The 17,173-nt window shown below is 37.3% G+C and overlaps 2 protein-coding genes across 5 annotated transcripts in view; both read left to right on the forward strand.

The window, feature by feature from the left end:
- The window catches only part of LOC139977204 (uncharacterized), a 47,957-nt gene extending 44,439 nt beyond the window's left edge, over window positions 1-3,518 (forward strand). For all 4 annotated transcript variants that reach the window (XM_071986461.1, XM_071986452.1, XM_071986449.1 and 1 more), the window contains one exon: window positions 320-3,518. In XM_071986461.1, coding sequence (XP_071842562.1) covers window positions 320-415 — 96 coding nt within the window. In that variant the 3' untranslated portion in view covers window positions 416-3,518. The remainder of the gene's footprint in view (window positions 1-319) is intronic.
- A 3,861-nt stretch (window positions 3,519-7,379) lies between these two features.
- LOC139977258 (calreticulin-like) lies at window positions 7,380-16,518 on the forward strand. Its single transcript, XM_071986548.1, has 9 exons — window positions 7,380-7,646; window positions 9,775-9,879; window positions 10,299-10,502; window positions 11,133-11,227; window positions 12,064-12,273; window positions 12,765-12,878; window positions 13,731-13,874; window positions 14,257-14,349; window positions 15,140-16,518. Exons 1-9 carry the CDS (start codon window positions 7,571-7,573, stop codon window positions 15,338-15,340), a joined length of 1,242 nt encoding a protein of 413 aa, XP_071842649.1. The 5' UTR covers window positions 7,380-7,570; the 3' UTR covers window positions 15,341-16,518.
- Window positions 16,519-17,173: the final 655 nt, after the last annotated feature.

The raw sequence follows: 17,173 nt of genomic DNA on the forward strand, positions 1-17,173 counted from the left end.
AATGAAACAAGTTTGTAAAGGATTGCTACAATTGAAGAATACCTTTTGCTAGAGTAGGGATATAAATTTTGTCCCTTCTGTTACTGTAATATGTCATTCAGCCTCTGAAGAAGGTCCTGCTAGGATCGAAACGTTAGGCCTCCTACTTTAACACATTTTCTTACACAGGCTCTTTTGTGGATAAGCAGTTTGCTCACCGTTTTGTTTTATTTTTGGGATATAAATTAAACAGTTTATTGAATCACTGAAGTCTAATACTCTTACCATGTTCATGAGTGTTTTTTTTCTCCCCATTTTTATATTTCTTTCTTTATTTTAGAGACACATCAAATTGAAGGATTATCCCTTCAATGTTTACATCCCATTCAAACCTCCGGACACAAACTGGGAGAAGATGCAAGACGCTTTTGTTTAGACGGAAATGCTTCCCATGAAGAAAGAAACTGGATAAACTCAGCTCATAGTCTCATTTGTCTGAAAGATTTACCAGTGTGGTAAATAACCAACCATGACCCAGGTCACCAATTTCTCAGTCCAAATATTTAAAGACTTTAAACATCTAATAGAGTCATTTGAGTGGGACAAATTTCTGAATGAAGTGACTCAACGTGTCACCATCAAAAATAATATATAAATGCGGTTTGTTACAACTGTGGCAATTTAGTAGGGCTTCATGGTAGAGGTTATTTTGCATATGTTATTTGAAATTTTCTCCAGCTAATTCGCAAACAAACTTTTGAAGTAAAATAGGAACCTTGTTTGTGCATTCCGAATGGTGATTTCCATCACTATGCAAAGTAACGATTAAATGGAAAATATAACTGAATAGCAAGGATTTTTTAAATTTAAGAAAAACTCCAAATTATCCATAAAACAAACCAATGACTAACATAACATTTTTGTTTTAATTATTTTGATTGCTGTGAAACAAAGACACTTTTTAAATCCTCCGTAATCTTGTTCCTATGTATCTGACAGGAAAATACTTTTGTTTGATTGGTTAATCAAGTGTAGGCAAACCCAAAAGCTAGAAAGATTGCCAGAGATTTTGGAAAATATATTGGTTAATTAAACATTTTCCTTGCAAAATAATGTACACCCAAATGTCTGAACGCTTTGGAAAGAGCACAACACTGGCTTCCTTTTTTTGTATAAGACTTCTACATAGTCTTCTAATATGTTTTAAAAAAACAATGTTACAAACTGAGTAATTTTCTCTGTTTTATTCTATACTCTGTACGAATGCTGAACTCTTCATGATCCCAACATATGTTAAGATGACGTTAGTTATCCTACATTCTACCATTTTAAACAACCCACTTGAAAGATAACAACCCACTTGATGTACCATTCAGCTTTCCCTTCTTACAAATGCTTGTATCCATTTAGTGTGATATTTGATTGATACACCATTGTTTGGTCCACAGTGTAATTGGGCATTATTAACCGACTAAAAATTTTGAAATTAATTTTAATGCATAACTACACAATTTGACAATTCAGTTGGTGGAATGAGTCTATTTGTTTTTTGTTTTTCAGATTAAATCAACTTTAACGTAATGGTTCTTATAGTTCCACATTTTTAATGCTGGTTAACAAATTTAATTTTGTGATAAAAATTATTAAACAGTGGTATCTCATACTCTCTGCAAGCCATGCATTTCTGCAGTGTGTGTGTATGAGTGCACTGGTGTGTATATATGTTTTCTTTTAGGTGTATATAGCTTTGAAGTGGTACAGGTTATTTTGAATTTGGTGTTGAGTGGAGTATAAACTTGGGGGTAAATGTAAATGATACTATTCTGGTGTTTGCATGAATGGCATATATTTGTACATGTTGAGATAGATGTATTGTGTGGTCAGTACTGACTAAAACAACTCAGAAATAAGTACTTTTTTTTTAATTGCCTTTCAGGTTACAGCAATTATCATATGCAATATAAGCTACCAATAATAATATATATATATAGATTTGTTGTGAATTGGACACACATGTACATTATGATTTTAAACAGTGTGTATCAGTGTTTTAGTGAAAGGTTTTATTCTAAATTTTTTCATTTTTTTTTTTTTTTTTTTTAACTATAATTTTTTCGTAAGTTTGGTAATAAAACTTCAATGTAAATCAGGCAAAGGTAAGTGTTGTTTGATTTGGAAAGAAATATTTCTGGTTAAAGTTAAAAGAAAAATGCATATATACATATTTGAATATTCAGGAATTTAATTAAGCAAACAATTCAGAGAATTTTTTTTAGACATGTTGCAGATATATGATCTGTCTAGCAGCAGACCGAGATAGTATTTTATTTTCAAATGCATTTATACTATGAAAAAAGGAAAAATCTATTGTTCTGTCTAATGTCAGTTGCAAGTTTTTTTATTTTCAGATAGGACAAACACTATCTTTCTTACAAATAGATAAAGGGCTTCCATATTTGAACAGACTATGTCCTCTGCTCCTTCTCCTGCCTGGTCCACCCAGAACACTACCTCCCCCCTTCCCACACGCCCCCCACCCTCCAGTTTATAAGAGCTTTATTTTAAGGGGTCACTGTCTTAAACTTTGAGTCACAATTCAATGTGTCATCACAGTAAGTGTTGGAAGCCTATGTATTTTTAGTGGATGACCTTTGGATTAATTTGATATGTTGTATCTCTATATCACTTTTAATATTTGAGGAATCACCCCATCTGAGGTTCATCAGTGAAAGTAGCTGAACAATTAAGTCTAGCACAGAGACCTTTGAGTTAGTTCCTCAGAAAAGAACATATTTTGATGGAAATATTAGAATCCATAAAAAATTTATATTAACATCTAAGCAAAGCACATAAACATTTACCACTGTGGTGCCAAATGTCATCATGAACTTAGCCTTAAAGGAGCATTCCAGTTATTTAGTATATTACTAACACCCAAATGTTTTTCCTAGATCTGACATAACATTTCCATTCTTTTTTGCTGAAAGCATTTTTTATTTGTGATTATTGTATGAACAATCTACAGTGTAATCTTTTATTTAAATTGTTTGTGTAGGAGGCCTGTAATAAGTAATAATAATGCCCTCCCAACCCCCTTTTCCCTCCCTCCCCCCCCCCCCACTCTCTAAAATTGTTAAGAGTAAATGTTTCCACAAAGTGACACACATAAGCCTAAGAAACCTCTAAAGAAATAACTGAAAATACCTAGTTACACATGCTTATTCTCATATTCATTTGACAATTGATGAGAAAAATCATTTGTGATCTTCCATCAAGAAGTGTATGCAGAGCAATAATTTTTAGATTTTAAATAAGTTTATTCATTCTTTTTTTTCTAATTACTTGATTCTTTTACTGATTTATGGTGGTTTCCAGCTTCTCACATGTTTCTTCCATATTTGGTGCCTTTATTTTCCACTGCCTTTTTTTCTTCATTTACAAGGTAAAAAATGATTAGAAATTTGAAAATCATGTATCTAGATTTATGGTTAATTCTGTAGAAGAATTAAGTAAAATAAAGATTGCTGGTTATATTTAAAGGAGGTGATTGTCTTAATTTGGGTGAACCTGTTCATCAGTATGTCCACCCCTCCCCCCCCCCCACCGCCAAATATGCCAGAAATTAAAATAATGTAGATGCGAACCGAGTCTGGACACACTGCTCCAATTTCTGCTGAGGGGCACAGAAGAAGTGGGGGGGGGGGGGGTTAGGGTGACTTGCCTCTCATCATTATTTCCACAAAAACATGGAGGTATATTCCAAATAAATTTCAGAGTAATCCTTCCTTGATGTGTATTTTATGTGCTTGAAAAGCACTCTGAGATAATAATATCTGGAGAGGCCGGAACTTCTGAGGCTCCACCCACAGGCCACAGACCCCACCGCCTTGGCGACCCACATCCCCAGCCAATAACAGTGCCTAGCCACCTTCCATGTCTCACAGTATACATTTTCGACATCAACCACACCACCAGGCGCGTAGCCAAGGGGGGTGGGGAGAAGGGGCGACCGCCCCCTCCCCCTTGAGCATACATTTTGTATTTTTTTTATGATATCGCATGTAATTTCTAAATAAAAAATGCTTAGATGCAACTTACTAGGCCTGGGAAGTGCCATATCCAGCAATCTGGGAGGCATTTTCGGCAAAGATTGTCTTGTAAGCTTCGCGCCAACTTATGATGGAGCTACGCTTAGATAGTTTGCTTACAAGCTTCGCCCCTCCCTTGGCAAATTCATCGCTACGCCCCTGTACACCACCACCATCTTACACATCTCTCGGTCGATTCGAGTATGCTTCTACATCCATTGTAACTGGTTAATATCTCGACTCTCGTGAACATGCTGTTTTGCTGAGTACCTTCGCGACACCAGTAGTCCCTCTCTAAGAGCGTCAAATAGATTTCGTGAATTCAACAGATGTTTTGGCAAATGGAATACATCAATTGTTATGGATTAGACCAAACTTCGGGGAAATTTCGCATTGGGTTTTTACGTAATGTATTTTTTAACCTTCTGTTTGGATTGGAGTATAAATTGCTTACCGATTCAAATACGTTATTGTTTGCAGGAGATTTGTGAATAAATAAAGGGAAAATTGTAATTTAAAAGATCGAGTATCGATTCTTCACTAAATTGCATGTGTTGATATTGCAACCCGTGACGGTAACACGCCAGCGCCGTGAAAATTTCTGTGTATACTTGAGAGGCCAGTCTGATTATAACCATGCGAGAGGAAAAAGTAAAGTATATTTGTCAAGTCAAGTGTGAAATGTTAAGAATGGTCATTTCTTAACCACCGTGCAAGAAAGGTAAATACTAAAGCATGATTATCTGTTTTCATAAATAACTGATGCACATGCGTGATGCACATGCATGGGAATTGAGCAATGATTTTAGAAGACTGGGGGGGGAGTACTGGCAATTTTCCAGACAAAAATAAGTTTTAGTTGTTACCAATTTTAGATAAGACCCAGTAAATATTTCGAGATGAAATGCAATACTGTTCGATAAAGCATCAATATTTTGAGAAGAATGGTCGAGTTGTTGAGATACCTATAAAACGTCAAAAGTTTGAAAAAATCAAGATGGCCACGGTGGCATTCACAAACATGAAATGCTTCTGCATGTAGACTCGACTCGACTCGAGTGTGGTCCAATTTACCAAGACCCCGTATTTACCCGTATGACGTAATCCCCCCGGAACCCCCCCCCCCCCCAATAATAAAAAATAAAATGTTGCTCTCCTTTGTCTGTGTGCTCCGCTTGCAATGACTGGCGACGCCGCTTTATTATTGGGTGTCTTTTTCTACGATTCTTCTGCTTCAGAGATCTCGTCGTAAGAATGTTATCCTACATGTAAACCAAAGACAACCATCCTACTCTACTAAACTTCCGCTCCGATAAACCTAAATCGCGTTCCATGGGTTTCATCTGGACAAGCACCCCCACCCCACCCAATACCCAACCCCACCCCTACCCACAAAAAATGTGTGCCGCATGAGGAAGTTCTAAGAATCGAATTGAGAATCATTTTATTCACTCTCTAATCAGTTTTGGTGGGAAGGAGTGGTCGCCCCTGAATGTATGACGTATTTAAGATGACAATGTTTATGTAGATGTCATGATATTGACGATGTTTATGTAGGTGATGATGACGATGATGTACACTAGAATTTCAACGATGAATGTGGTCGGGGGGGGGGGGCAATTACTTGGAGCAGGAATAAATCTTTTTTGAAATGCAGCTCAGACAGAGGTAAATTGCGAACCGAGTCTCTTTCCCTAATTTTATTGGCTTATCAAAGCCGGTCCGAAGTCAGTCTCTTAGATTCATGCTGCCGGCGTTTCATTTTGCCCACATGTGCTTTGGGAACATACATTGAAAATGACCCGTCAGCGAAATAGACAAGAACTACAAAGATTGAGGGAAAGTTTATAACATGCGTCAACTTCATTCTACAATGACTGCAGAGGTTTCGAGAGCCAGTTCTGGACCTGGCCGGACAACTCATGTTACCGGGCCTCTAGCTCTTTTGCACGCTTAGCCTAATCTTTCTTTATACGTATGTTATACATACATAAAAAAAATCCTTTATCCCATGTTTCCACGCGGGCACCTCAAACTTCTCCCCAGACCGGGTCGGTAGCCAGCGACTTCCCCAGCAGTCTCGCCAGGCCCGTTGTTGGGGTTGGGGTTCGATAAAGACTCAGGTGGAGTCTATAAATGTGAGAGCCAAAGCATGTATGTATGGTTACTGTGTATTGTCATTTCATTCTTTGGTGGGTATATAGCCAAATGATGTAAACTATGAGTGCAGGTGTGAAGGGATGAAAGTTACAATATTTAGTAACCTGTCTTGCAGCTGTTCTCTGTAAATTTTGGAGCTTATTTAGGAAGTGTCTATATGCACCTATACACAATATTAGGGGAACAAACCTAGTATACATATTTCTTCAACATTGTCTCAAAAGTTGGAATTTGTACCACTTTGCACATTTCCAACATTTCTCAAAAGACACCCGTCCACGCGAACCCTTCAACGAAAACCCTCCCCCTGGACGAGTCAACATCTACCCCCCCCCCCTCTCAGTACAAAAAATGATGGTTACGCCCCGATCAGTGGACACAGACTTTAATTGTTAACACCCCCCCCCCCACCTCTCCCTTCAAAAGTAGTAGGGAAAATTATGAACATAATATATTGGTATATTTGAGTGTCATCACCACCATGTATTTACATGTGCGTTCCATGCCATTCGTAACGCTGACTGCAAAACTGAGTATGATATTGTGAAATTCTCTCGATTTCAAAACCACGTATTGCCTCGAAAGTTCGTATATATGCCTACAGATATATCCACTTGTGTATTGTCATATGATTGAGACGTTTATGCAAAATATTAGCTCGTATATAACGTTAACCGGTATGTTTTGTATTGTGACAATTAACCATTACAGAAATGATATGTGTATATTTTGTTGTCTATAATTATATTCCTTTTATTTCAATCAGAGCGGAATTCTGGTTTCTCATGTATCCCGTTTGGGTTCGATCGAGGGTGAAATATGCAAGTAGTTTCCAAAAACGATGATGCAAGAATTAGTCCATATTTCCAAGAACACTAATGCAATCGTCATTTCTTATTATTCGGAATGTTTTGCAAACGGTGTATCTTTTGCCTGTCAAGCGTTACTAGCTAGTATCACATACCGGCATCCGTACTGGGCTTTAGACGTGGGCAAAAATGGATATTATGAACGCCCGTACGTTTACAAATTATTACCTTTTTCCGTACCTGAAATTCGTGGGCCGATTTGATTGGTTGAATTGCCTACTTGGTCAACAATGCTCCAATCAGAGCAATACATCTGGAGTCACCGGCTTCTGACATGTACACATGAAGTACACATGTGTGCATTTTCACCAAGCTGCGTAAGATTAGTGTAGGATTGTACCTATTATATCTCCGGCCGGGTTAGCTGTAGTCTGTTATTACTTGAAGGAAAACCAGGGAGTGCGTGTTACCACCGGGAACGAAGTATTTTATGCGAAGTTTACGCTGATTTTTATAGAAAAGAAGTTTGCCAAGATGAAATTCCTAGTGGCTCTTGCTATTTTGTGCTACACGGCGTCTGCTACAATCATTTTCGAAGAACAATTCGGAGGTTAGTAGCTTATTATTCGATAGGCTGTGAGGCTAGGCCTCCGAGTCCTAGTAGTACTAACCTAGGCCTAGTGCCATATTTGTAAGATTTTTGTAGATTGGCCTTTTAAATATGATGTTGAACATGCGGCATTACTTTCCGTCTTTTAATGTTGATAACTTGGTCAGCACAGCAGTAGAAATACCTAGTTTATTTCGTGGTGGCACTGAATAATTCTAGCCTAGGCCTACACAGACTGGTCCTGAGTAAATTACTGTAGTGTAACCCCACTGGATTAGACATAAGTTAGCTTAGTGTTAATCAAACACTGCATTCAATGTGTCTAGTCTAGCTTTATTAATAGTAATTTTGCATCCCCCCTCCCCCAATCACCTAGATACTATCAGACCCTCTTTATGTGTTTGAATATCAAGTGCTCCAGTCCTTCCATTTGCCATGGTTTTATGCTGCCTTTTTGTCATAGGATGTAGCCCAGCACTCACACTTCACAGAGCTTAAGACGAATTAGGTCAAGTGCAGAACTCTCCAGTATACAAAGTTCCTGCACATTTACCTGCACATTTAAGTTCAAGAGTGTCACATTTTGAGTTTTACAGTCCATCAAGAATTTTTAAAAAGTAATGCATTTTGCCATTTTTAACAAATCTATACTTAAGACAGTGTGCCTTGCTCTTACTCTTAACAACCTCAATCTATAGTCAATTTTCATTGATCAGATTGATAAAACAATTGGCTGTGGTTATTACAACACAAGTTTGCTCTGGTAGAGCAGACTTGGAAGTGAATACTTTTGTAAATCTGATCACCAAATATCGCCGATGATGTGTTATATATTGCAATTACACTGCAAGCCTCTCACATTTACTTTATAACTGAGTGGCATATGTTGGGATGGAGTGCCTTTGGATTGAAAAAAAAATGCCACCTACACTACTTTGTCAAAGTGCCACTCACTATAGAATGTTTTATGTAAATCTAATTCACACACTTCAACGGGGTATAAGGTAATATGTACGTGATAGTATGTACATGCAACTTCCTCTCTCTCTATTTTGCTGATATATGCCTACTTCCTATATAATCCCTGTACTTCTGTGTAGAACTTGGTTAATCCCTTCCTACCTTGATTAATCTTTCAAAATGGATATATACACCATATCAAATCACAACAATATTTGGAATTTCATAGTAACGATGGACCAGATTTGTTACCCAAAGCACTGCATAAACCATGTAAGGCTGATCAGTCTCTGCGAAATAAAAACTCTAAAACAACGTAAGCTGTGATCAGAACTCCGCGATTTTAGAATAAAATCTCTTTGATTATTGACCAGTAAATGTTAGTAAATGTGCTGTGGTAAGCAATAAAAATAGTGCTTATAGCCCTTAGCATCATCAATAAGTTGCTATTCATGGGGTAATCAAAGTAAATAGTACAATGTGCAAAGATGGTTCCAATCATAAACTTGTTCAGTAATGAGGTATTTTAATATTATCAGCTAATATGATGCAAGTATTAAACCAACCACATGTACATTGTGTACATGTTTCTTGTAAGCAACCAATCAGGGTTGGCAGACTTCCTGAAGTTCCTGATTGGCTTTGAGTCATCCAGTGGTACACGTGTGGCAATGCATATCATGTACTGAAAGGGAGTTCTACTTTTTCAGTACTTGTGTTGTGAGTTGGTATTGTGTCAATGTTGCTCAGTTCAGAAATGAATGCCCAGCTGTGTTAAAGGGTGGGAAGACTTGCGCAAAAAGAAACGTCTAATGCCGGTTATTTGACCTAGTTTTGAATGAGGTGTAACAAGTATTAAACACCACCATCGATCCCAGAAAATATGCACACAACTTGCTACCATCGGTAATTAGACACTAGTGTACAGTCAGTGCAGATGCAGTCAGTACCCACAGCACAGTGTACAAACGATACAGCAATGGACATCTCAGGTCCAGCGTTTCATTTCTGTCTGCATTTTGTAGCGACAAGAAGAAAACTTCACTTGCAAGCAACAGAAAGTTAGCTTTGTGGCACACGGTTTGGGGCGAGTCTTCAATGCCTTTAAATGTATTATTTTTTTTAAATAGCTACTAAACCTGTATTTTCCTCTCTATGCAAATTTCAGAGGGTTGGGAAGACAGATGGGTGGAGTCCACCGCAAAAGGCAGTGAGCAAGGAGCATTTAAATGGAGTGCTGGAAAATTTTACAATGATGCAGAAAAAGACAAAGGTAAGCGAGATGCTTTCATTTATTAGTGAAAAAAATAAAAGGGTTTGTATTTTGCATACTGTATATACATCTAGAATTCTAATTCTCACTTGTTGTTCAAAACCTGTGATACATATTTATAATTGCTAAGCAATTAAGTCATGATTTACATGGCATATTACGATGCACTACAGGGGCATTGTTCATAATTATACATTCAAGTGTATATATTTCCAATCCAATTTTCTGTTGATTTTACTTTAATGACATGTTGATAATTGCATTTCTTCACCAATGTACAATTCTTTATTGTAATTGCCGTTATTTTTCGAACAGTTGGAAGTTGCAAGAACGTAACTATTTAAGCAAGCTGTTTTCATTCTCTTTACACACAAGTGTATGCTGAGATAGTGATTTCTTTGGTGCTCTACTTTTGTCAGGTCTACAGACCAGCCAAGATGCCAGATTTTACGGTATTTCTTCCAAGTTTGATTCCTTTAACAACGAAGGCAAGGACTTGGTGATACAATTTACAGTCAAGCACGAGCAGAAGATTGACTGCGGTGGTGGATATGTCAAAGTATTTCCCTCCGACTTGGTCCAAGCTGACATGCATGGAGATAGCCCCTACAATATTATGTTTGGTAAGAAACGAGGAGAAAATATGAACTTATCAAATGTTAATGAAATTCAATTTATGGTTAATGAAGCCAATTAGTAGGGCTGATTCTAAAAGAATGATTCTGATTGACTAACATTTCAACTTAAATTTAAAGGAAACTTGTTCAAGTTTAGGTAACGGTTTGCAGGTGTGATGATTTTGAGCATATAACCATCTTTCGGGACAGACTTGATAATGGTGAACGCTTTTATTCTGACCTGCAGTCTGCCTGAATGTTTAACATTAATGAAACAAGGACACAAACATTTTATAATCTTTCATACAAGGATATTGGGTATCTCCATACTGTTTATATGAATTTAACAGATTATTTTTGGACAGTTCTAGTAAAGAACTCCATTCCTTCGACATGAAAGGACTAGGTCTGTACGTATAAATAGAGTAGCTTTTTCTGTTGGAAAAGTTCTGCACAAATTTTCTGCACAAATTTTGACTGACCTCTGATGAAGTGTTAACGATATTGCCTGGGAGAAACAATTGATAGATTTTAGCAATGGACTATCTTTCAGTTGAAGTTTCCTTTCACCATTAATAATACTTTGGTGTAAATGATACTTGATTAAATTTAGTTTTCAATCTTCTTTTCCGACAGGTCCTGACATCTGTGGCCCAGGCACCAAGAAAGTTCATGTTATTTTCAATTACAAAGGAAACAACCTTCTAACAAAGAAAGATATCAGATGCAAGGTGGGTTTATTGTCCTCACTGGTTGGTGTCATGGTTTTTAAGAGTAATCTTTGCGAATATTGAATATAATAACTGATGTAAAATAACGGTTAGTATCATATTGCTTACAACATCTTGGTTTCTCAAAAAGTTTATCAATAAAGGCTGAAAGGTCATGTAATAATTGCCTTTTTCATTGCAAAACTTAAAATAAGTTTATGCATGCCTGGTACTTGTACCAGTAATCCTGACCGTGTAATATGCCACGAGTTCCATTTAGTTCTGAAATATCCCACGGCAGTCACCAAAAGATCTTGACTGCCTAGTTCATCATACAGCCAGCTAACTTGAGACTGCTCCTCACAAGCAGGGCAGCAATCGGCAGAGATATTTCTGAGTTTTGTCTGGATGGTAGAATAACATCTTCACAATGTAGTACAATGCACTGACCATGTCCTTTAATGTGGAAGATGTCATGCTTGAGGCTTATCTTCAGCGACAGGTTTCTCCTGTGTGAAATGGCACTTGGTCGTTGTCATGGGAAAGTTTTTTTTTTCCTTGCTGGAGGCATAAGGAAATCTGTGTGATTGTGTCTGTGTGTCCTTCTTAAGGATTGGCAAGGAATCACTCAGCCTTTTTGGGCTAATTTTATTCACGAAATGCTGTTATGGGAACATTGTAGAAATGATGATTTTGAGCTACTAACCATCTTTCGGGACAGACTTTAGCATGGTGATTGCTTTCACTCTGATCTACATTTGTTCTTCACAACTCGTTTATTTATAAATAGTGAGCCATCTTTGATACATAATAACCGGGACACTCTCTTACTGACATGTTTCTGTCTTGTCTTCCAGGACGATGAATTGACCCACCTGTACACACTCATCCTCCACTCTGACAACACCTACGAGGTACGCATCGATAACTCCAAGGTAGAATCGGGCAACCTAGAGGATGATTGGGACTTCCTCCCAGCTAAGACAATCAAAGATCCCGAAGCCAAGAAACCAGAGGACTGGGATGACAGGGAAAAAATAGATGATCCAGAAGATACAAAACCAGAGGTAAGATTTGGCCCCCCCTCTCATATAATGGTCAATAACTCACCCCCCCCACGCTCAACTGATGGTCCATGTATGAGGGTACAAAATACTTCACTTGCTGCTTTCATCAGTTTTAGGCTGCTTGAAGTGTCTTTAAGTATGTGATGTTGTTTGTATATATTGTAACATTAATGTTACATTCATGTATCATTAAAAAACAAAATAAGGACATCGCCTAATTTGTGCTACAAAGAAGGAACTAATATCTACTTGCTTCGTGTATCATTAATTCTCCAGCACAGAGAACTGTAATGGGTTAGTTTGAATCTGTGTTGAATGCACAAACAGAGTCAGTTTTAGCTTTTATTGGTTTGGGTGTTACAGGCTCTTGCTGTTGCATGGTATGAAATAAATGTAACATGCCTTAGAGACTTGGGAATTAATTGTTGGGTGGCTGTTTTTTACCCGTAAGATTTCTGTAATCCAATCTGCATTCTTTTACTTCTTCTTAGGATTATGACAAGCCAGAGTTTATCGCCGATCCGGACGCAGAGAAGCCAGAAGATTGGGATGATGATATGGACGGAGAGTGGGAACCACCGATGATAAATAACCCAGAATATCAGGTATTTTGAGATAAATAACCCAGAATATCAGGTATTTTGAGATAAATAACACAGAATATCAGGTAATTTGAGATGATAAATAACCCAGAATATCAGGTATTTTGAGATGATAAATAACCCAGAATATCAGGTATTTTGAGGTGATAAATAACCCAGAATATCAGGTATTTTGAGGTGATAAATAACCCAGAATATCAGGTATTTTGAGGTGATAAATAACCCAGAATATCAGGTATTTTGGGATGATAAATAACCCAGAATATCAGGTATTTTGGGATGATAAATATGCCAGAATATCAGGTATTTTGAGATGATAAATAACCCAGAATATCAGGTATTTTGAGGTGATAAATAACCCAGAATATCAGGTATTTTGAGGTGATAAATAACCCAGAATATCAGATATTTTGAGATGATAAATAACCCAGGATATCAGGTATTTTGAGAAAAATAACCCAGAATATCAGGTATTTTAGACAAAACGTTGGATATGTCGATTGTGTTATGTACTCCTTCACAATTGAAAGCAAAGCTCTTGCAAGGTGCTGTTGGGCATTTCATCTTGCTTCTCTGACAGAACAATTTGTAGTCCTCAAGTGAACCAAAACAACCACTGTGAATTCTGATCTTCTCATTTTTGACAAATTGAATGCCTTATATCACAAGCATGTGGAGTAATTGTTACACTGTGTCTGTAACCTGTGCTAAAGTGTTTGTCCATCTATTTTATGAGGTATTGGAAATTTAGTGCAATTAGTACGGCCTAGAAAGTCCATGCATAGATTGAGAGCAGACAAACATTGTTGTTTATCTAGTAACTAGTTATTGACTTTTCTTTATTCTTTTCAATAGGGAGAATGGAAACCCAAACAAATCGATAACCCAGAATACAAAGGCAAGTGGGTTCATCCTATGATTGACAATCCTGATTATGAGGCCGACGATAGTCTATATCAATTCGACGATACAGCTGTTATTGGATTCGACCTATGGCAGGTAAGTCGCAATTTTTCCCCAGCGGAAACGATTACGTGGTTACATTAAGGAAGTAGAAGTAAGTCAAGCTTTTATTTAGACTGAAGGATGATGCAGTGAGGAAGGCAGAATAGTATACAAGATTTGTAATGTGAAATATATATTGTATTCCATTGATGTAGTTCTAGCAAAATTATGAAAATTTAAGGCACTTGCTTTGAAGACACTCATGCAGAGGAAGCAAGACATTAAGATCTTAAGGGAGAAATAAACGATGGAGGTTTTGCATATTGAATAAAATTTTAATTCTGGAAATGTTGTATTCTCCCTCTTGGATTTTTGCCATCGGTATTAATTTATTTTAGATAATTAATATTTTGGATCTTCTCTTTTAATTTTTCAGGTCAAATCTGGCACTATTTTTGATAACATCCTTATATCTGATAGCGTAGAAGACGCAGAAACGCAAGCAAAAGAATTATGGGAAGTTACAAAGGTGAGTAATCTTGTCATCCTTGTCATAATCCTCCTGGTGTGATTAATCGGGATTAAGAAGTTTGCAATACTAAAACTGTGTGCCAAAAAAAAACCAGGGTTTGGAAATTATGTTACATTAGCACTTTACTGGTAGAAGATTGTGGACTAATCGCTTACATAGTAGCTTAGATAACTTCACCCGAGAATATTCCATTTACTTGTAATCAAAGTCTTTGATGTTGCCATTGGAAATTTCTTCTTAACTTAACTTCACTATTGAAATTTAGATCTAAGAAAGGCACTGGATCTCCCAAAGTGTTAGAAATACCAGATGGTGAAGAACGATGCATTTCACATGTCAGGGTAGTTAACTTGCTGATAATTGAGTTAGGAAATGGCGTTTAGTAGCTGTGGGAAAATCATCCGTAATCTGTACTTTCTTACCCTTCACTTTCGGATAAATGCAGAGACAGTGTTGCAATGCCCTGCCATTTCAGTGAAAATCTAACTGCAAATTTCGAAAATGCATTAGTGCCATTTTGAAAGCTGGAAAAATTGCTAAGGTGGCCTGCCATTTGAATGAATGTCCAGAGCAATTCTAACATGCCCGAAGAGGGTTCCCCCCCCCCCCCCCCTTCACAAGTGTATATTTTGAGCCCTGATATGCATGTGTAACACCCAAACACAGCAGAGATGGCTACAACCTCACAGCACCTTTAAAATCTGCCGTGTATATTTTCATTTATTTTTTTTTGGCTCATTGTGGTTGCACAAACACTTTATGTTGTATACTTGTGTTATAATTCCAGGAAGGAGAAAAGAAGATGAAGGATAAACAGGATGAAGAGGAAAGGAAGAAGAGGGAGGAAGAAGAGGCAAAGAGAAAGGAAGAGGAAGGAGATGATGAGGATGAGGACGATGAGGATTTTGAAGACTACGAAGATGAAGCCTTTGGAGAGGACGATTTTGATGACGAAGATGAGGAGGATGAACCCCACGATGAATTGTGAGCCCGGAAACTTGGGAGTAAGAAGACAAGGGTGCAATGAATTGGGGGTATATATATGATGGGGAAAGGAGATTAAGAAGGGGATCAAGAAGGGGATCATGAAGGGGAATGGGATTAGAAAGGGTTGCTGTTGCACTTCATAGCAAATACTCAACATAACATGGTCGCAAAACAGACTGCTTCATTCTTGCGACTAACTTGTCTGGGGAGGTTGTAATTGGTGGTGGGGTGGGTGGAGGCGGGTGGGGTGGTAGACAAAACTTGTAGGGAGACCTTAAGTTGTAAGCACTGTTGTTTTAACAAGTAGTAATGTACAACTCTTGAGATAAAGTGGGTTTTGTCTAATCATTGCAGTTTCATTTGGCAACATTGATTTAGCCTGGTTTCCTATCCACTAATGAGGGATTGCCAGTGTAAGGGAACAGGATTTGGAAATGGTTAAAAAAATTCATACATGTCAAAGAGTGATAACAGTGATTGGAATCCTAGTCGACTTCAGATAGCATAGTGCAGTAGGTTTGGTTTTTTATGACCCATTTCACTTCAACGGTATTGTAAGTGCAATGTCCCAGAGACTTAGCTGGATAGCTTCTAATTCCCAAACCAAAATGGTATTAGAAGTCTACAAAAGTGTTAAAAATAGGGGGATAGCAGTATCATAAATATTTGAACCAGATGATGTTGGGAATATGTGTAGTGAAGATTTGGTACACAACCCTCATCACTAAAGCATAACAGTTTTGACAAGGTCAAAGTTCGATGCACTATTATAGTTTTGAAAGAGTTGTTTTACGGACAACGAAATTGTATTATTTATTACAGGGATTAGCACTTTGGTCGGTATTCAGGTTTCCATTAACCTTGCACTGCCTTGGTATATAATCAGCGGGGATCTTTTTTAAAAAATTTCTGTTTCTTGTTCTGCTATAAGCTGCTGTGTTTTATCCATGGTGAATCATCGAAGGCTAACCAAAATTTATTTTATACCAAGAGTTTGATAGAAACTTATCTGCTTGAGATTGTGAACAGCCCTTGGGATAGGATAGTAAATACAGGGATGGGAAGAACTTGTGAATACAAAAATATGGATGTTGATAAAGAAACGTTATTTACTTTTTTTGTTTTGTGTATGGTACAATGTTATTCTGTAATACATTTGCTCATGTTTTTATCAAATCATGATTTGCTTTTCTCTTATTTTTCTCTGCAATTTACACAACACAATTTACTAGCAACAGTAACATAACCATACTTGTCTTGTACCAAAAGAAAATGTTGTGATCTATAAGTCTCAAGTATGGTATTAAATCAATTCATAAGTCACTTAGTGTGTTTTTATCTTGAATGCAGTAATTCAAAATGCAACATAGCATAAGTCTCGACAACATTATGCAAGTTTACAATTCATGTTAACACTTAAAGAATTGGTTAAGGGGAAGTTGCTTCTCTTTTTGAATACTAATTTTTGTGTGCAGTATCATGTGCAACTCATCAGCATGTAGCAGGTCCACAGTACATGCCCAAATACCCCCTCCCCCCCCGCCCCCACACACCGGATTCTTGTGACTTACTTGGCGATGGGCCCAGCATGGACTCCAAACAGTGGCTAAAAAATAGCTAAGGGCCATAATAAAAGTGTTTGATCACAGTGTGACCTGAGGAAATTTTGAATTTATTGACCAATAAAGGTTAGACAACAATATTCTTATCATCTCCTAGATGATTTCTTCATGGAACTGTTAATCATTATATCAAACTCATTCCTCAATATTTGTGACATTATTGTGAAAAGAAATATCGCTTTGTTTACATAAGGAGATGTTTCCTTTCAAAA

This window comes from Apostichopus japonicus, chromosome 2 (genome assembly GCF_037975245.1).
Source record: "Apostichopus japonicus isolate 1M-3 chromosome 2, ASM3797524v1, whole genome shotgun sequence".
Lineage (NCBI taxonomy): Eukaryota > Metazoa > Echinodermata > Holothuroidea > Aspidochirotida > Stichopodidae > Apostichopus > Apostichopus japonicus.